The following is a 22,090-nucleotide window of genomic DNA, read 5'->3' as shown; positions in this document are numbered from 1 at the left end:
TAATGTACCAGCAGGCATACACAGGCAATGCATATGTAACAAGATCACTTAGGAAACCAACTTTAAAACATCAAGATTTTGAAGAAAAGTTGCTGTAAAAGTTCTTGGTAAATCAGTGCAGAAATCAATGCAAATTTTTTCATCACCTGTGGTGTAAATAGGTTTGAGCTTCTGAAGCCAGAGCATTATGCTCCTGCCTTGTATGAAACTCCTGTTGATTTGACTATTATTTTTGCTGGCAAAGAATGGGAAGAAAACTGATTAGTAAAGAACAAATATTTAACCCGAATGACTCTGCCAATTGTAATGCATACAAATCATATTCCCTACAGAAATAGCTCAAGATTATAAATACAGATAATATCTAACTTTACAAAACAAACAAAATAAATGAATAATGTAGAAAAACTGGTTGAAGGGGTTTATTTAGTTTTGATTTGTTGATGTATCTGCCTCCAAGTCAGCAATCAAAATCTTTCACAAAAGTCTAATCTTGCTGTTATTATTGGTTTTTCACAGAAATACTATGAAACTTGTTTATGCTGCAAATATGCTATGGGTAGCTTAAAAACAGAACTCATAATCTCTTAACTGTATTGTTTTCGATAAAAGATATAAAAAGGAAATCGAAGGACATCAGGGTCCCTGATTCATGGCTGCAAATTGTTGGGTAGAGGCCAAGTGGATTTATGTATTTATTTTTCCAGTTCACATCTTGGCAGACTTCGATCTCCTGCCAGCCCGTGGTGCTATTAGTACATTAATTTCAATTTTTAAAGGGCTCTAGAAGTAGGAAGAACCAGGTATGTATCTAGATAAACCTGGAGATCTCACATACACAGAAGCCTCTGCATCCTACGTTTTTGGATTTAATTCCTGGGTTTACTATTTTCACAATAGACTTTTGAAGAAGCATAGAATTTCTGTGGTGGATGAAGTACATGGGAAATTTGGTTTCTCTTCTAAATCTAAAATCTGTTTTTTAAGGTGGACAAGTCAATCACTGCTTCTCAGCTTCTCACATAAAAACAAGATACACAATAGTTCCTCCTATCATGCAAAGACTTCAGGAGGTCAAATTAACTTAAAGAAAGACAGTTAATAAGTGCTAATAGGTACCAGGTGTTGAAAAATGTTTCCTAAATCTCTAAGTAAACTGTATACGAAATATTTACATGCAATAATCCAAAGCAACTGTCACGTAGGCAAGCAATAATGTATTCATATCTACAAAGGTAAATTCTTACAGTTATTGGTAATTATTTTACTCCATGGTTTTATATTGCTACAGACTTCAAATTTCTAAAAGAGAAAGAATGCACCATAAATAAAGTTCATAAAAACAAGTATCATCTCTTTCTTGATGCAGACACAGTTACAGCAAGCACCTCCGAGGACACACTTCTAGCTATTTTACTTGCTTCTTTTTTTTTGATTGGGAAACAAGCTTTGATGTCTACTCAGGGTAAGCAATATTGCAGTTGCTTCCAAGTTCTGCAAGATTTTCTTGTAGACACTACTTAGGAAACACGGATCCATGGGACAGATCGGTCAAGGCTCATAGTTGCATCCTATGTCTGCACCACAGCCCTGATGCAGTGACTGCAGCTTCCATGAAGATACATGAAACTACTTAATTTAAGAAGTGGTGGTAGGCTAAAACTGGGGATCAGAATCCCATTTACAACAACATCAGTCAACCCAAGAGAGCAAGAACAGACCCTAAACAATGGCTCTGGCGATATTCCCAGTGAATATGGCAATATTTACAAAATTTCCATAACTTTGCTTGGTAAATCTACTTTTCACTTTGAGATCTGTGGATTATCTTTCAATTAGATCAGCAAGGTTGAATGAATATATGAAAACTGTACATTTAGGTAAGAGAAATGTACATAGCTTTCCACATTCACTTCCAGCCACAAAGGATAAAGCTGAAAAATCACAGTGTCTTTGTTATCTTATTCTGCCCACCACACAAGCACTCCCTGAGTGATGGGGTTTTTCCTACTACCTAATATTACAGCATTTTCCAGTACTTGAGACCAACATGAAGAGAGAACAGTTGGTTTGCAGAGGCTTTTGTTTAAGGGCTGGGTCGTGCTGCAAGAACACAGCCCAGTCATTGCTGAAGAGCTGGAGGAGGGGAACTGGTGCTTAGGGCACGGTGGCTGCCCCCTCAAACCCTTTGTGTCTAGATGGGATGCTTGGCACAGGCTGAGGGAGAGAGGAAGCAGTTTGCAGGTGCTATGTCTGCACACTGAGATAGCTCACGAACAGCAAAAATGTAGCTTTAAGTGTCACCCAGTCTTGCTGTGGTCATCTATGGGATAGAAGTGTAAATGCTCCTTTGCTCAAGATACGGGCTTTGTAATGGATAGTTGAATTGCTGTGTCAGAATAAGAGACATCCTGTTCAGATTGAATGTCAGTACAGGGTAATGTTATGTTAATCCATAAGGGTTTAAATGGCACTTTCAAAACAGAGCACTGAGGAAAAGCACAGTTAACATCCTGACTACAATTTACATTGAGAGAAATAAGAAAAATAGGATTGCTATATTAGGTTTAGATTTAGATCTAAAGGGATAATTATTTGTGAAAAAAATTGATTCAGGCTGTTCGGTCTGTGTCGATGGGCTTTGTTAGAGCACAGTTCATTATATGGAAGTCGAATCATGATAGTATGCTGTGAACTCAAATACTGATCCACAGTCTTCAACAGAGCACAAAAAGTAAGTAAGGTTTGTTTTTTCCGTGCTAGGCTATATATATTTATAGCTGGAAAATATAAAGCGGGGGGAGGGGAAAGGGATGGGGAGGGAGTGTGCCTGCTTGATTATTTAAACTTTTATTTTCTCTTTTATAAGCAAATTAAAAAAAAACTTGCATCAATAAAACAAGTCGATTTTTATAATGTCCAGTATTTTAATCAGATGCATAGTAGGACCCGTGTCAATCAAAAAACTACTATTGCCTAACACAAAAGGACACACCTATCAGTGAAGCTGAAGAAAAACTGCATTTTAGAAGTCTTATAACAGGACAAAAATTGAAATTTGGATCAGAATTTCAAATATACAATAAGTAAGAGACAGCTAATCTGAAAAAGCTGGGTTCTCACTTACACTTCTAAATTCAAAAGTAACAAAGATTCCAGCTCCCAAAGCAAAGAAAATGTCTTTAAAACCCAGCCAACACTGTGATTAAGTAGTTTTCTGGGGGAAAATAAATATACCTAATACAAAAATGAAGGGCCAGCTATACCACTGTGCCAGATTCTCAGATGGTATTAATTGGCCCATCTGCTTATTGTAAACTAAACCAGCTTGAGATTTCTGCAATTACTTTCTATTCTCCCTCTGCGTATAGAGGCCACAGTGTCAAGTATAACCCAGAATCTTAAACGTAAACATGGAATAGTGAAAATTATGTTTTCTTTTCTTTTTGCATGGTCTTCTGTTTTACTAGCCAAGATTCCTTTGCCCTTTGCTAGGTCCTTTTCTGATATGCATCAAAGTAAACAGCAGTATTACATCTGTTTTCAAGAAGCATAACCGAAGACTCTGAAACTCTCAAAAAAGATAGGGAAGGTTTTATCCCTCATGGTCTATATATCAAAATCTAATGTCAACTGCAGCAAAACTCCAATTTTTCCAACTTTTTTCTTTCTTCCATTAGTAAAAATCAAGACATGTTGTTTTGGTTTGGGTCAATTCAGCAAATAATCCGGTTTGGATTGAACTGCTAGAGCACAGTTCATGACGCCTGAGAGATACAATCCAGAAAAGGCACTCAGCGCATGAAGGATTATGGAGTCAGCTTAGCCAACCAGTTTAGGCAAATGCAGTTTATTGCTGAAGCAATTACAACAACAACAACAAAAAAGTGTTTCAATAATCTGTGAATTAAAATCTGCCTTTAAACTTGTTTTGCCCTACAAAATATTCACTTTGGGCAAAATTGCTGAAATGGACATTCTTTGTGTGACAAACTGATTTTATAACATCTTTGTTGATAAATCATTAAAAGAGACTCTAGGGACACTACAGCCTTGATTCTGCCAGAGTTTCAACTTCAGTTCACCCTTAGTAAATGTTTCTTTAAAATAAAAACAAAAATGTGTAACTCAGTACTGACACAGTACACTCAACCACACATTCAGATTAAAACAACAGTGTTTGAAACCACACAGGCTCACCCAAAACTTATTAAGTAAGTAATAATTACTTAATGATATTTTTATATCATCAGTTTTGTTCTGTCTCAAAGGCATGTCTCTGGATTTGTCATTTGCCATCACTGTAGCACTGAATGGTTTTCCCTGACATGTTTACATACGAAGCATAGTTAATTTTCTAAATTGTACCAGGGGACTCAGTCTTCACAATCAAAGCAACAGAAATGTCACAAACTGTCTTAGAATAGACTAAAGCAAGGTTTTCTTCCAGTTACATAATGCCAGTTTTAATTATTTCAAGATTGTTCCTTGGCTTGTAATAAAGTAATATACTAAAATGTAAACTGTTTTGAGAATAAAGACTCTTGTGGCCTTTTGTAAATCAGAACAGTTACTTTTCAACTCAGTAGGCAACTGTTGAACGACTCACATCTTCAAGAGTGGGAATGTGGCTTCTGAAATAACACACCAGAATGTTTTCTTACTGTATGTTTAACTATTACCCAGGGATGTGCTTATTGTGTTTGCATAGAGGTTGTCAAATAACTATTTTCCCTTCATTCATGTTTGTCAACAATACTCCTAGCCTTAATCTCAAAAGTTATTTAAGCATTTAAAAATTAGTTAAGAAATATTTATATATTGTTTAGTGATATAGAAAGGCAACATTTGCAGGGAGAGGCCACAGTTTTTATTAAATGACCCACCAGAGCTAGGAAAATGGGCAAATTTTCAGGGACGCAAGTCTAACACAGATAAAGTTAACTGCTCGCTCAGTGCAGACTGGGAACAATTGATCTGATTCACTTAATTATGTAAACAATTGAACAATTTGAAAGCAAAGGTTTTTGATGAGGAGAGAGGAACCTTAGCAGGGCATTTAACTTTTTTTTCTGATATTAGTGTTACTTGACAGGCACCAACATAACACTCTGATCACTGTGGTAAGCTTAAAATGGGTCACTGCCCCTGCAGATGTAACATGGACTATTTCTGCTTTCATCCTCTGCAACATTTCCCAACCTTAGTACAAAAATATAGTTAAGTGACTATAAAAATCTGTATCTAACAAAAAGCCCTATCAAACTTAGAAAATGTGTGGCCAAATTTCACGCAAGTTTTGAATGATCCAAACACTATGATTATAGCTGACAGGAGTTTAATTGAATTGAACTAAAATTCCCATGGCATAACAGAGCATCATTTAGGCCATTTTAATAATCAGAAAGGTTGCATTTAAATTACAGAAAAATCAAGATACCCTCTTTTTAAAGCACTGAACATAAAAAAGTAACTCAGGACCTTGTATCTGATGGAGAAACGCTCAGGCTGGAAACATCCATAGACCTCTGTAATCTAGGGCTGATCTGGTTGCATGCTGTTGAAACCCGATTAGCAGGAGGTGAAAGAGGTCCCAGCTGTTGAACTGTCACGGGACTGCTGGTGACTATTACATTGTCGCAGCTGCCTTTTCCAATGGACTTGCACTGGGGTCCATAATCAAGACCTCCTAAAAATAAACAAGGCAGGTTAGTATTCATCTCCCATGAACCCATGATGAGGCCACAGAACTCACATCACTTTACAAAGCAGGAAAAGCAACTGGAACTGTATATCTTTAGATGAGTACGAAACAGCGGACCAATACAAGGATTTTGCAAACTTCACCAAACACAAAAAGCAATTTTCTAAAAGGGAATTAATAAACTATGCACGTTTAAAACATCTGCTGAATTACACAAACCAAAGACCAGGCATTGTGGTTAAACATCTGAAAAAAACACCACTGGAAGACTGGTTAAAAGAGCAGCCCTCAGCTGAGGGACAGTGAAGCCGTAACAGCACCTTTCTCTGAAGAAGGAAGGAAGAGAGAACCCAACGAGGCCAAACCCTCCACTCCAAGCCCTTGCAAGCCCTTCCATCACTCCTACCACTAGCCATCCAACAAGCAAGGGGACTGCAGGCATGCATGGAAATTGCAACCCCTGCAATAGGTTTGGTGTGGCGAAGCACACAGGCTGCATAGCTTCTCCAGCAGGAGAGAGCTACAGCTGGAACCTGGCATTCCTCAGAGGTCTAGGCAGCTGAATTTGAGCTGGATCAAGCAGAGCAGCATTCTGGATTTTAAAAGGCCACAACGTGCTCTTAATCACTGCTTCCGTGACTCAAACTGATGCACGTTAACACAGTAGCACGAGATGATTACAGAGGTAGCTGTCAAGTGGGACCTATCTGCAAAATGCTCCGTGTACTCTGTGTTCTGATTTAGGTCACACATGGTGGTTTACAAGACCGCCTGCATTAAAACACATCAAGATGCAAAAGTTGATATGTAGGCCAGAATATGGAATTTGTTGGATAGCTAGCAAATTCTCACCACAGTTGGAAATTAATAATTAGATGATTCATGTTTCTAGCTGCTTCCCTGCGTTCAGACTGTTGTCCCAAAAATCAGGGTTCTCTTACCTGCTGTGCAAACAGCTGATCAACACACGTAGTCGAGATATTTGTTTATTTCTTGTCTGCGCAGCGATGGGTGCTAGGTGGTAACTCCACAAAGCTGGCACCCTTTGGCTAACACCAGGTAAACATTTATACACTTCGAGCAAGCAGTTATCAGTACTTGTACAGCTACACTTCATCGCTCTCTTTCCCACTGGTCCTTACATGTCTCCTCTCTACTGAAAGTCACAATATCCTCCCTTTCTGCTGCACATGTTCATGAAGAAGAGCCTCTTCTTGGTAGCGGGCTTTCACTACTTGAGGGCGGGTTTTTTACCGTACTAATGAGGATAGTTCACTCATACTTCAAGTAGTCTTTATCAGCAGTTTTGCTTCATTTTGTACTTATCTTAGCACCTTGCTTTAATCACAACTGTGGCTCTTCAAGGCTGCCGTGCTAGTCCTTGCCAGTTCCTTGTGTTCTTCCGCTGTCCTCCTCTTAGTGGTCTGACTTCACGGGCACCATCTGCCCCTTATCCCAGCTGAAGCAGCAATAGGGAGAGGGAAGACAAAGCAGCAGCACAGCTTCCCCCCAGGGGTTAAATCCTTTCCCTCTGGCTTTCAGGGATCTTTCGAGGCCTGCTTGCTTGGGCACCAAGACTACTCCCCAAAGCAGCTGGTATGGGTGTGCATGGCAAGCTTTTGGTAGCAGGGGTGGGTACAGGGGAGGCTTCTGTGAGAAGCTGCCAGAAGCTTCCTCCATGACTGAAAGAGCCAGTGCCACCTGGCTCCAAGATGGACCCGCCGCTGGGCAAGGCCGAGCCCATCACCGACAGTGGTAGCACCTCTGGGATAACACAGTTATAGTCCATAGTGGAGACAGCAGTTGGGGGAGAGGAGTGAGACGATGTGAGAGAAACAGCTCTGCAGACACCAAGGTCAGTGCAGAAGGAGGGGGAGGAGGTGCTCCAGGTGCTGGAACCGGGGAGCAAGGTGCTTTTAAGATTTAGTTTTATTTCTCATTTTCCTACTCTGATTTGATTGGTGATCAATTAAAACTTTTTTCCCTCAAGTTCAATCTGTTTTGCCCATGACGGTAATTGACGAGCGATCTCTCCCTGTCCTTATCTCAACTCAAAAGCCTTTCATCATATTTTTTCTTCCCTGTCCAGCAGAGGAGGGGGAGTGACAGAACAGCTTTGGTGGGCACCTGGCATTCATCCAGGCTAAACCATGACAGCAGGATAGCAACATCAGGACAGACAGTAAAAAGCACTTCAATTTAAACAACTTACTTTTGACTGTTTGTGCTACTCACATAATGAGGCTGGTGAAGGGACTAGAGAACAAATCTTATGAGAAGCAGCTGAGGTAACTGGGGCTGTTTAGTCCAGAGAAGAGGAGGGTGAGGGGAGACCTTATCACTCTCTATAACTAACTGAAAGGAGGCTGGAGCGAGGTGGGTGTTGGTCTGTTCTCCCAAGCAACAGGCAATAGGACAAGAGGAAATGGCCTCAAGTTGCACCAGGGGAGGTTTAGATTGGGTATTACAAAAAATTTCTTTACTGAGAGAGTGGTCAGGCATTGGAACAAGCTGTCCAGGGAAGTGGTGGAGTCACCATCCCTGGAGGTATTTGAAAGATGTGTGGATGCAGAGCTTAGGGACATGGTTTAGAAGTGGAATTGACAGTGTGAGGTTAATGGTTGGACCTGATGATCTTGCAGGTCTCCTCCAACTCAAACAATTCTATAATTCTACGAATATCTTAAAAAATTTGCAAATGAAATTTCCAATTATAGCTTTTTTTTTAAATGAGAACAAATAGGTATGTTTATTCCTGTTTCAGAAGTCTGTGCCTTCTTTTCACATTCTTCTTCTTCTCTTTGACGATGTCCAAGAGGAGACGAGTGATGAGTGGTGTGCCTCAGTGGTCTGTACTGGGGCTGGTGCTGTTTAATATCTTTGTCGGTGACATGGACAGTGGGACTGAGTACACCCTCAGAAAGTTTGCCGACCACACCAAGCTGTGTGGTGTGGTTGACAAGCTGGAGGGAAGGGATGCCATTCAGAGGGACCCTGACAGGCTGGAGAGGTGGGCCTGCGTGAACAGCATGAAGTTCAACAAGGCCAAGTGCACGGTCCTGCACATGGGTCAGGTCAACCCCAAACACAAGTACGGGCTGGGCGGAGAGTGGCTCGAGAGCAGCCCTGAGGAGAAGGACTTGGGGGTACCAGTGGATGAGAAGCTCAACGTGAGCCAGCAGTGTGCACTTGCAGCCCAGAAAGCCAACCATATCCTGGGCTGCATCAAGAGAAGTGTGGCCAGCAGGTTGAGGGAGGGGATTCTGCCCCTTTCCTCCGCCCTCATGAGACCCCATCTGGAGTACTGCGTCCAGCTCTGGAGCCCCCAACATAAGAAGGACATGCATGTGTTGGACCGGGTCCAGAGGAGGGCCAGGAAGATGATCAGAGGGCTGGAGCACCTCTCCTGTGAGGACAGACTGAGGCAGTTGGGGCTGTTCAGCCTGGAGAAGACAAGGCTCCGGGGTGACCTTATAGCAGTCTTAAAGTACCTGGAGGGGGCCTACAGGAAGGATGGAGAGGGACTTTTCACAAGGATGAGTAGTGATAAGAAAAGGGGGAACAGCTGTAAACTGAAAGAGGGCAGATTTAGATTACATATTAGGAAGAAATTCTTCACCATGAGGGTGGTGAAACACTGGAACAGGTTGCCCAGAGCAGCTGTGGCTGCCCCCTCCCTGACAGTGTTCAAGCCCAGGTTGGATGGAGCTCTGAGCAACCTGGTCTAGTGGAAGATGTCCCTGCTCATGGCAGGGAGGTTGGAACTAGATGATCTTTAAAAGTCCCTTCCAACACTTCCCATTCTGTGATTCTATGATTCTATGACTAATTAGTAATATCTCACATATACGTGAGGAGCACATACATGATTCTCTGTCCGCTGGAATCCTAAGTGCTTTGTAATCCATGTACAGATGTTACAAGTTGATTGCATGATCCACCACCAAAATGTACTTCTTGGGATGAAATATGGCAGACCTTTAAAAAAAACAACTTACTCATTACTACTGCTTCAAAACGTAAGTGAAGAATATAGCATCTGGCTGAAAACTCAAGGGTAAGGGAAGAGGAGAACATTTAATAACCCACCCTGAAACTTAGCTAGAAGGACTGGAAATCTCTGAGGACAAACATGTAAGGAAAATTCCTTGTAGTGCATTGAACTCCACTGTGGGTACTAGAAAAAAAGCTTTTAAGCTTTGCAGGATTACTGTCTGCTCTCACTAACACTGTCCAGTTAAATGGAAAGAATAAGAGAAGACACTCTTTCCTGTGAAGCAGCCTGTATTTTGAACTCACTAAAGCTGAATCAGTGTCCTAGTCAGCAGTTGTTTTTATAATGTTACAGAGTGCTAAAATGGAACTAGCCAGCAAAAATTAGGCAAAAAGCACAAAAACATAAGTTGCGCCTATTAATAATATGAACACTACTCCTTTTAGTAGGAGTACTAAAGGCTGGGTAGGGTGAAGTTAAAAAATTACGTGACACAATCACATTGTATAAAATACATAATAAATACTACACAATATGCCTATATGTTTATGTATGTTACTTATGTTCAGTCAGCTATTTCCTAGAAAGGTGTCTTTAGTAAGCAGAACTAAAGGCTTTCTGCACCACATTATATAAAAGACAGGGAAGCGTGCTATAATAACATAAGAAATCCAACTGCTTTTGACACTGAAACACAGCTGTAATGCTTGTAGAGCCTGTATATATTAACTCCTTAATATGATGTAAACCTATTACTTAGCACTGAGAAAAGCAGTTCTACCACACAAATGTACCAAATATATACTGATTCTTCCCTGGATGACACCAAAATGCCCTTCACTCATAAGCTACTTTCAACAAATTTCAATGGTAACAATAACATCTGTTTTATCGCATCCGGGAAATCAAGGGCTGTGCACTTCTAGGATTCTCATTTAGGGACAGGCCCTGTGTCAGTTCAAATAATCTGCAACCATACAGTGAAATTGCTATTTATACATGAGTAAACCTGAGCTGCTTGGAACTTATACGCCAGGAAAAAGAAATCCCCAAAGCAAAACCAGAAAAGGCAATACTGTCAAACCAGTACTATTAAATACAGAATGTTGCATTCTCAATACACGCTGGTTTCCCTTTCAATTATAGGGTCTGCTTTTATCATCCTTGCATAAACAGCACCTCCGCGATGCTAAGAACAGCTAAGAAAATCTGTTGTGTAAGGATAAGGATGAATGCCAAAGATGGCCTGGTCACTGCTAGGAAAAAATGCAAAAAGGAGTATTTTGGAGACATTGTATTGCTGGGATGACAGACAAACATATGCAAAACTCCAGTCCTGATAAATATTTGCCTGGGCATTTCTTTGATGCAGAAGTGGAAGGAAAAGGTTTTGTTCTTTTTATCACTGATAAATACTTGCTGTTATGGGGAAAAATGATGATTCTTCCACTTAAAAGGCCAGAGGGCAGGAGAGAGATTATCAAGAAAGAATCTATTAGCAGCTCCCACCATTGCAAGACACTGCAAAGTAAAAGACTACTACTATGAAAAGCAAAGTCATAGCATTTTATCCACTGTTTCATACAGGCGTAAATGTGCCAAAAGATCATCATTAACACCTCATCTTTGCCCTGCAGGTCACTGAGCAGCATTAATTTAATCTGAAACAGGCATGAGCACACAATCACATGTCTGTTGAGCTAAGAGCACAAGATAGAAAGCTCTGCTGACTTTGAGCTAGCTGCAGGAGTACAGACCACATCTGATCTAGCATAAAGTTAAATGGGTGCAGCATGGACATCTGACCTGCCATGAGCCTGCTGATAAAAAGCAAGCTGTCAGAAAATGTGTTCAAAAGCACTGAATAAATGTGAACTAGCAGAATTACTATGTCCCACATCAGCATTTGGCATCATATACCCACAGTGCAAGAGCAGCCCTCAGTCCAGGTTTGCTGTATCATTGACCCAAAACCTGAAGAATTCAGGACAGTGAAAGGACAACCGGGAGTTCCTTAGCGTCCTGAATCCACATCAGCTGAGATAAATGGGAACCTCTCTGGAGGACATCAGTGGGTTTTGAATGAGGCTGTAGATTGTTAGAAAAATACATGGACCTAATATCTTAAATGAACACGAGAAGCAATTTCTTTTCTTGTACACTATGAAATAAATCAGAAGATAGTCCAATAAAGGCAACAATAGTTGAGGAGGTGGAATCAGTCCTGAGCTGGCTCGCAGGAAGAGCTATGGTCGATTAGCATGTCCTTTATTCCAAATTAACATATTACACACAAATCAAAACTGCTCTTTATCAATAATAAACAGTAATAGTTAACAAGTATAAACAGTAAAAATATTTTATGGAAATATTTTAATCCATTCACTTCCTCATTCATTAGCTTGCCTATTTTCCCTGTTTATTCTCTATAGTTGGTTAATAGCTAAGCTTCACTCATTCTTGGCATGCAAAAATATTTCACTGCAGTCTTCTGAAGAACATTCAAATAATACAGAAACATACAACTGCTTCAATTTAGGTACAGTGAATTCCAGATGAGATTCTTTTAGTTTATATCACTCTCACTTTTTGGAGGCAGAGTCCAACATGAAATTATTTCCATGTAAACATATTTTCTTTTACCAGATATTGATTGAAACCCAACCAATCTCTTTGTCTGCCTCTCCAAGTCAACAGCAGTAACTTGTTAATTCTGCCAAGTAACTCAGGTCATAAAATGAAAATACTTCACCAAACATTTGAAATTGTAAACTATGTTTCCTATGTATAAATGATAATACAACAAAAATGCAGAAAAGCAAAACCAGTTTTAATTGTTTGGTGTTCTGATACGCACAACATACCAAATACGTAACACCAGATCAAATTCAATCATCTCTTAGATCAATAAATTCTGCAAATTATCAGTATGAAAGAAAGCTATTAAAATTATCTGAAAATCTGTCATGTTGTTACTGTTAGAATAACAGCTAGAAATAAAAGCATTGCAACAAAGGAACAAAAGGTAATTTCCCTAGGGGATTTTCTATCTGTTGACGTACAGTAATTCAGAGCTTTGGAAACGGTCAGTTTTAGTGTTTCCCTTCTAACTGGCTTCCAGTCCTGTTTGTGTGAATTCTGTATTCACTAAAGTGGGGAGAAAAGGACACAGGCAAAAAAGCATATTGTAAGACAGGAGGACAGGCACCAAAGCAATAAGTAAGACTGTGTCAATGTATCCTTCATGTAAATTAGACATAAATCACCAACGCCTTTTCAAACCAAATTTGGTCTTTTTCCACAATATGTTGAATCTTCTGGATGTTACAGTCCTCAGCTACCACGTACATCTCTACTGTGTGTTACCGTATCTGTCGGGTTGTTGGCACCCTGATTGGAGAGGCTTCGTAGTAGCTGTCGACTGAACAAACTCAAAGGTTTGCTTGGAAGGTTTCTTTCCAGATGGGAAATACCCCATTCCCTCTCGCCTTGAGGCTCACAAACCTTTCAGGCTTCCCCTCCACCAATTTTAGTCGTATTACTAATGACTACTAGAGAGCTAGCACTTGTGCCTTTGTTCTTAAACACAATGGCCACTTTTCTATTGTTTCTACATCCAGCAAAGAGACACTATTGCATGCCAAATACATAGACAGACACGCCAGCCAGCCACAGGGCAGTGGATATCAGACCCCTTGAAACCTCCTTTAAGTGTGTTAAACTGGAGCTTCAAAGGGGAAAACAAAGAGACAGAACAGGGAGGAGATTTCCACTTGCCTCTGTTAGCATAGGATCAGCCAAAGTCTTTGTCTGTTTGGGAATCTGGGCTTCTTCACACTGGTATCATCCTCTGAGACCAAGTCTTTTTTGGGAGACCTTGAGGCTTGTAGGTGAACGACACAAAAATTAATCCAAACTAACATTAGGTATGTGCAATCTTTGTATGACATGCAATCTGGAATTTTTCAGGGTACAAGTAAATTACTAAACTAATAAACTAAATTATGGCTCAAAAAGTTGCCAAATCCTCATTTTATTGCAGTCTTGTGAAATATAGTAGCTTGTCAACTACACCACACCACACGACACTACGTGTAAGTGAAACAGTGATTCTTGGCCTTTATTTTCTTAAAAAAGAAAATTTAAAAAAATCAAGGCTTTGTAGTTAGAGAGAAAATTCTGAAATTGAGATCCTAAAACTTCACTGGTTTTAACCTCATGGATATGATCTTAGCTCATGATTTTCTTAACAATTACAGTTAGCAATGCCTTGTTAGTACGAAATTTCCTCCAAAGCCTCTGGCAGTGTCCGCTCTGAACAGCGAGTTAGACAGACCATTAATCCAACTAGTATTGGAATTCCCATGTTCTTAACTGTTTGCAGAGACTTAATTTTCACAATCAAGAAAAATAATCTGCAGGAAATACACTAAACCGAATTATATGACCACATTGTATTATGAGAAAATATTCTGTATGCACTTTAAAAGCTCTCCCTGTTTTGAATCTTGGAAGGGCAGTTTCTTCACTATCAGAGTCATTCGGTAAATTAGCTTGCACTAATTTCCAATGTTATTTGCCATTCATTGTACGAAGTAATCAAGCATGTACTTTCAGCAACTCTACTGTGAGACAAAAGAGCCTGACAAAGCACAATGAAAAACAATGTCTCCCTTCAAGTGGAACCAAGGTAAAAAATTATCCAGAACTGACCGGTGAAAACAATACCTCACAGGTGATTAACTTGGCTGGTTTAAAGCAGACAGCAATGAGATCACCTACTTCTTTGGAACACTTTAACCACTAAATTTAAACAAATGAAAACAGTGGTCTTGTAATGACTAAACTAAGAATATATTATGAAACAGCCAGGTTCAGAAAACTTCCAGGAGAAAACACACACCGTAAACCACAGATTTTCAGCTAGATCTGCAGATATTTATAACAACTCGTATCAATATTGAATAATTTTTTTTTTTATATCAGAATGGCTTTCCACTTATTAAAGAGCTATTTTGAGAGCTACTTTGTTTTATTATTTTGCATAAAAAGTAAGAAGTTACCAGTCAACTACTGCACAGACCAGTGAATGTTTAACTGAACTAAAATATAAATGTTTTAGCTGCAATGGATAACTCCTTATTTGTTATCAGTGACATTAGATGACTTCTGCTTTCGTCCTTATTAGTATGGGTTCTTCTATTGCAGAAAACAGATTTACATCTTTGGTTTAGGCTACCATTTCTCTATAGTATTACGTTACATAGTAATATATTATGCAAGTCTCATATTCTTCTCAGAAAACTGGTATGTATCAAGAGAAATTCTACGAGTAATGTAATATATTACTTTATTGGTATATTAATCTAATGGTCACTAATATTATGTGAAAAAAAACCAAGTACCATGTTATAAATTTCAGTATTGGCCAGCTCCTTAAAATACCATTACAATACAGAGAGAATATTATTGTTATAATCAAAATGGAAATATACAGATATTTGACAGAACAAAAGAGAATTGTATTGGAAATAGCGATTTATGATGCGGGTGGTGAAACACTGGAACAGGTTGCCTAGAGAGGTGGTAGATGCCCCATCCCTGGAAGCATTCAACGTCAGGCTGGACGGGGCTCTGAGCAACCTGGTCTAGTTGAAGATGTCCCTGCTCACTGAAGGGGGGCTGGCCTAGATGACATTTAAAAGTCCCTTCCAACCTCAACTATTCTATGATTCTGTAATACCTTCCAGTTCCAGTGCCATCAGGAAATTATCGTTTGAATCTGACCTAAAGGAACACAGAGCATACATCTCTGTATGGGTTAGAGCACAGACTGTTATTTCAACTGATTTGCAAGTGGCATTACTTGAGGGGCAAACAAAAAAATAGTATTGTTAAAACTTCCTCATACATTATGAATGTTAGGACTCAAATGAAATCTATAGGGAAACACTTTGCCCATTAAACAGCATTGCACTTAGCTGCAAATAAGCCGATTGATTCCCGCAGTGTTGTTGGAATACTTCTTTGCTGATATCACCTGAGTGCAATGCAGAACAGCCAACTACTGAGAGGCAACAGGTAAACACTTTAGAAAAATAATTCTCTGGACTCCGTAACACTTCATCTCCCACAACAATTTCTAGCACTGTTCAACCTGCACTGCACATTTATGCTTTTCTTCATGCTAGAAATGCATACTTTGCATTTTTTCCACTAATTCCTGAAGTTTTTTCCTCAATTTTAATTAAAAGACACTCAGATCAGATAATTCCCGTTCTCTCAATATCCTCAGTCTTTTAGAAAATACCGTGTAGGAGCTTTGCTATCTGTAACCATGGGCACATGCAGATCCATTACTGAAAAGACTTTATCATTCCATGTACTGAAGCAAGGCAGCATAGCAATACCCCTTGTTCACAAAGTAATTTTTCTGATTTCTTGCTGTGTTCATTAGACTACTGTCTAACACGGAGGCAGCCTTCCTTGTGCACATCTCACACTCACTTCTGATGTCAGCCTGGTTGCATGGGTAGTAGGTAATGTTGGGAAGACAGAATCAGACCCCTTCCTTCCTCAGGCCCCAGATAAAGTGAAGATCTTTTGCCTCCTTTACCCGCTTAGACACATGGATGCTAGCTCTGTGCAGCAGAGCATCAAGAGTAAGGTGACAGACTCTCAGCAGGTTTAGGGTGCCTTGATTCCAATGATCTGACACATTCCCCCCAGTAAAACATGCCACCAGCTGTGCAGGAGTCCTGAGCAGAGGACAGAAGAGCAAGCAGCTTGCTTTCTGCCTTCAGCAATGGGCAGGTCTCAGTCTGTGCACTGTAACACATCTGTGCCAGAACACATTGCAATATCATGATACACCAAGAGACATCTGCTCAGCAAAAAAGCATGTGATATAAAGGCTTTGTTCAATGTTAAACTGTAATCTCCTGTGAGGCTCTCTTTCTAAATCTTTACAGATAACCCAAGGTATTTGACTAGTACTTCTCAGAAGAGCATCTTTCCTCCTTTATGAGACTGAAATGCACTACCGGGAGAAAAGAAGAATAAACCTGCTGAATAGTGATACTAATTAAGAACAGGTGGCAAATGTTAACATGGGAAGAACTGCAGCAACTGGGTCTCGTAGTATGTAACCAGGAATGTAAGTAACTTGAAATCACATTAAGTACGCTTTTGTTTCCCAGATAAAGTCCATTGATCTAGGACGCTAAAGGGTAATTTTTAAAGCGGCACTGTCCCTGAGTTTCTCTGCAGTGCAAACAAACAATTTTTTCTTTTTCCTTGCGTTAAAAACAAGATACTGTTTAATGTTGTTTCTCCTAAAACATAATATGAGAATGTTATCCTAGCTGTCAGTTTAACCAGGCAGAAATAACAAGCATACAGCCCACATAACTTCTGTATTCTAAGAGGCTTTATACTCAGTTAATTAGTTTAACTATTGCTTTCATGGTTCATTTAAAAGTTTCATGCTTCACTAAGTATCAATATATTTTCTCACCTCAAAATAATTTTCAGTAAAAATACAATTGTCTTTTCAAGTGATATTCTTGTTAACTGATACATACATTTCAAGCATGCCTATCAGACACTATCGAAGTCTGAACTGCTACAGTAGCAGTAGCTCAAAGCATTATGCAAATCTCATTCCACACACAGTGGAAAGATTTTTTTTGCCTGAAACAAAAGTACTTTGTCAAGAGAAAAAAAATGGTTTTGACACATGTAATTTTCAACATTTAAAAAAGTTACACTGATTTCTGGTTGTTCTACCTTCACAACACAATCAGCTCAAACATACCTTGGATTCAGTATTTGTGATTGTTTTATCAAAAGTCCTTAAGTTCAGAAAATCAGAAAGTCATGTCCTTAAGGAAGCATAAAGATCAATGAAACTAACAGTTGCAAACATACAGAGGCCAAAAACCAACCGCACCTCATAAAAAGATAATTCTGTTGTTAAGCGAACATTTTTGCTACTATAAAGATTTACTTACTTATGGGGAATATGGATTTTCTCAATGCAGGATATAAGATTATCTCAGAGGAGTTTTAGAAGAACATTTTCCAGACTGAGAAATTACTCCTTAAAAGTCCACCTGCATGATTACCACAACTTGTCTGGGAATTCCTACGACTATCTTCATACGCAATCTTGCTCTATGAAATACATTGTCAGTAAGGTGCACTGCAATAATAAAATGACAGCAGCTATTATTTAAACCGCCTCTTAGAGGAGGCCACTATCAGCATCCTTCATGTTATAGCCTATTTAGATTCCTTAAAAGCTGAAATGTTATTACATCATGGTCCGAACAAACCCCTCCACTTCTCTTTCCACTCTTATGTCTTCAAGTCAATGAGAGGCAAACCCTGGGAAAATTACACAAACCGCCACAAGCACTTAAAATCTGTATTGTCACTACATGCTTCCACTTCTCTCAAAGCTATACACATTTTTCCTTCAATTTTATCCTTTCACTAGCCCAAGGCGTGCTAATTAATCAGAATTTCCCATGTCTTTTGTTGTTGTGACGAAAAAGAAAAGACAAAAAAAAACCTCATTCAGTCTTGTTAAAGTGAGTCCATCTACCTTTGACAAAGCCAGGGTATAGTAAGAGGGAGGATTAAGGCTACTTGAATGGCTTAGGCCCCATAAAGACAATTCCAGCTCCTGCCCTCAGCCATCATCCTTGCCAAAATTGATTTACAGAGGACGACATCTTAACCACAACTATTACTTTGTGAAGAGGAGGCTGCTGTGTTGGCAGGGTTTGGCATCCGAAGTTGGCTACTGAGTAAGGTCTGATGCGAAGAGACAGGAAACCACACTGGCGTACCAACACAGTGGTGTTTGTGCATGTCTGCAAGGGCCGTCTGAAGGGTGGAAAGAAGTGTTCATGGACAAAGGCATAAAAAAAGCAAATGTGTGCTCCGGTGAGCTGAAGTACCTTTGCTAAAGGGTAGAAACCCACACAAATGTCTTGACAGAGACTAAAATCTTTTTAAGAAGCTGGTCATCCCAACTGTGTATCTCTCCTCCACACCTCTAAAAAAATCAAGCAACACCCACCTTTACACTAGTTTGACAGAAAGAACGTGCTATGTAGGTAGCAGTAAAATGTTCACAACCATTTATGCGGTTTTTGAGGACTTCATCCCATTGACTTTCAGTGAAGTTAAATTCCCAGGAACGTAAGTCATCTTTAGAAACAGAACCTGGCCTTATGAGCTGCTCAGGTAACTTTTCAAATTTGTGTCACACGCAGGTGTTCGCATATTCTTCTTTATACAATTTGTTGCGTATTTGTTCAGTACTCTGGTGTGATTTTCATTAAATTGCTAGGATTCGATTCCCTGCAATTCAGGAATTGCACTTCCCTGAAGTTAATACGAATAGGATATAAATCAGCACCTCTTACAGTCAGCTGTGGTTGTATTTCACTATTACTGAAAGCCACACTCTATTCTACAGTTTGTAAAAATTTATGTTTACAAAACATGTTTGCTTTTGAAGCACTTCTGATGTGCACTGCATTCTAAAGGTGCAAAACAAAGTCCATTCCACTTCCAAAACATCCAGGCCAACAAAGAAGAGTTAAAGTGCTTACAATTGAAGAAAAGACAATAATCAGAACAACTGTTTTAGTATTCTTCCTCTTCTATGATTAGCTCCTCTTCTTCAATCAACATTCAAGCATCAAGTCTGCACAGGCAGGCTTAATGAAGAAAGAGTGTGGGCTTGCAGTCTGGGTTTGGGAGAGTTTTCAACACCTAGATGTGGTAGGTTGACCTGGGCCAGCTGACAGATGCCCACCCAGCCAGTCTCTCACTCCACTCCTCTCAATAGCACAGGGGAAGAAAATAAGATGGAAAAGCTCCTAGGTCAAGATAAGGACAGTTTAATAACAAAAGCAAAAGCTGCATGCAGAGGCAAAGCAAAATAAGAAATGTATTCACTACTTCGCACCACCAGGCAGGTGTCCAGCCACTTCCTGGGCAGCAGAGCCTCAGCATGTGTAGCAGTTGCTCAGAAAGACAAATGTCATCACCACAAATGTCCCTGCACCTTCCTTCTTTTCTTTATTCCTGAGCATAACATCATACAGTACGGAATAACCCTTCACTGAGTTCGGGTTAGTTGTCTGGGCTGTGTCCCCTCCCAACCTCTTGCCCACCCCCACCAGGTTTACTGGCCTGATTTTTGTGGGGTAGTGGTGAGAAAGACTTGATGGTGAGAAAGACTTGACACTGTGCAAGCACTGCTCACAAAGAGACAAAACACTGGTGTATTATCAACACCGTCTAGTCACAAATGTAAAGTACAGCTCCACATGGGCTGCTATGAAGAAAGTTAATGCCATCCATCCAGAGCCAGCATACTAGATATGGAAGACACGAAGAGAAATGTCAGGAGACTGCTCTGAGAAAGGCAAATATGTGGAGAAGCGTCTCAGCGGGGTAGGGAGGGAAAGCACAGTGAATGTCTGGACTTCAGGCATCATTCCAGACTTCTCATTTACTTCTAAAAATATTATCAGAGTCCATTTTGAAGAGAGGAATGTTTTCCCATTGTGATTTTACTTGAAAATTTGTGAGAAAAAGGAAAATTCAACATTGGATAGGTATTAAATATTCAGTTTTCTGTTCAAATAATGTAGTTTTAGGATTTCACAAGGCTTGCATTTTCAGGCCAGAAAGTCATTAGTTTCATAACCATGGATGTCTTATTGGTTTTTCTCTGTTTTCTACTCTTCTAATCCTGTTACGGTCACCACAAAATTTTCAAGCAGATGGCCACCATGTTTTTCAAAAGGCTGCAAGTGAGGGGCAGGAAAAAAACATACATATTTCTAAAGTTATCAATGGGCTAAAGTAGGGTGCTTCATTGAACCTACCATGCAATCTTTTGATATTAGTTTGAAAAGGTACAATGTGATTGGCCAAATGGATGAACAACCCAACAGCTTTGACCACATGCGGTGAAGTAAATCCTCTGGAACAGGGTATCTCACATCAGTAGAGGTGTGTAAATCCTTGAGTACTTATGGGACTGGATCATAGCTGCGATCACAGTAAACCTACACATTTTATTAACCTAAACAACTAAATAAACTTCAATAGCCACACCCAAATTTTCTATTTTACAGAAACAATGAAAGATGCTTTATTGGGAGCATGTTTTTTAGGACTGTAACCTTGCCCATTGTTTCTTGTTTGCAACTCTTACAAAATAGTTTCTTTGTCTGTGAATTTTTTAAAAGAAAGAAATCTTAGTCTAGCTAGAACATGCTAGGTAGTCACAAAGGAAAAAATGAGATTATTATCATCATATTCAAGTCTGGTTTTAACAAATCCTTGCAAAAGATTCCAGCATCTAATTTAAAGACTCATTTTAGTGAGCTGTGGGTAAAGAACTATTCAAATCATTCAGTTTGACCATTAATGAACTTATAGGTTAGTATACAGTGAAGGAATTCACGACAAGAGCAATCATGTGGAAAGAATCTGCTCATGACTATTTGTTCTTGTTTTGCAGAACTTTTTTTTTTTTTTTAATCCAATCAACATGGATTGGTTCTTTCAGGTTTAACATACTAGAAAGTTTCTTAAGTCTCCCTAGAGACTGAGGAATTCAGAATCTTTTTTGAACCAGAATCACCAAAATTGAATGTAAGAAGACATGCAGAATGAAAGATTAATAGTGATTTTTTTGTTGTTGTTTGCATGGAATCCATGTCCTAATGTTTGATGTACGACTGCACAAAATTAGGCTAATTGCTACAGCACTTAGCACACAACTTTTATTAATGAAGAATGGGCATACATTTTTCTTGTATTCTCAAACCATCCCAATTCTGTTTATAAATCAACACCTCTCAACAAAAGTCATTTTTTACAAACATGAACTGAGAGAAAAAACAGGTAAACATCACACTTCACATACTGTTCCCCACAGTAAAACATTAGGTCAGAAATGTGTCTTTTTCCTAAAACTACACACACATTTTCACACACATCTTCTTGATGGTTTTGCTGAGTTACTCAGTACATATACAGGGAGTGACAGAAGGCATTGCATACCTCAAATAGTATTAATGACTTGATGTTTATCGACATTTTTCAACCACAGAGCTGTCTGTAAATGAACTCACGCACATTTTCTTTTCACAGTCAAGCTACCAGGGACTGGCAAGGGTACTGAGAAGACTTTGCTTGCCCTCCACCCTCAGCACCAGGCATGCTGTCCTGTATATTTTGAATTGTCACTTGGTATTTGCCAGCTTACTCGTGCTCTTACCCTACCTGCCGTCAGGAGGCAAAACAACAGAGGGGCATCTCGGCATGGTGAGCCACTTGTGTGAACAGAGCAGGTC

The 22,090-nt window shown here is 39.5% G+C and overlaps 1 protein-coding gene across 2 annotated transcripts in view; it reads right to left on the bottom strand.

The window, feature by feature from the left end:
* GLIS3 (GLIS family zinc finger 3) overlaps nucleotides 1-22,090 on the bottom strand; it is a 182,163-nt gene that overhangs the window by 131,465 nt on the left and 28,608 nt on the right. The window contains exons 1-2 of one of the 2 annotated variants that reach the window (XM_075410665.1): nucleotides 11,619-11,661; nucleotides 5,482-5,689 (exon numbers count right to left, since the gene is read on the bottom strand). In XM_075410665.1, coding sequence (XP_075266780.1) covers nucleotides 5,482-5,689; nucleotides 11,619-11,661 — 251 coding nt within the window. Of the gene's footprint in view, nucleotides 1-5,481; nucleotides 5,690-11,618; nucleotides 11,662-22,090 lie in introns of those variants that run through there. The other variant, XM_075410664.1, reaches the window with a different exon arrangement.

This window comes from Opisthocomus hoazin, chromosome Z, assembly GCF_030867145.1.
Source record: "Opisthocomus hoazin isolate bOpiHoa1 chromosome Z, bOpiHoa1.hap1, whole genome shotgun sequence".
Classification (NCBI taxonomy): Eukaryota; Metazoa; Chordata; class Aves; order Opisthocomiformes; family Opisthocomidae; genus Opisthocomus; species Opisthocomus hoazin.
This window is presented reverse-complemented; position numbering and strand designations above follow the sequence as displayed.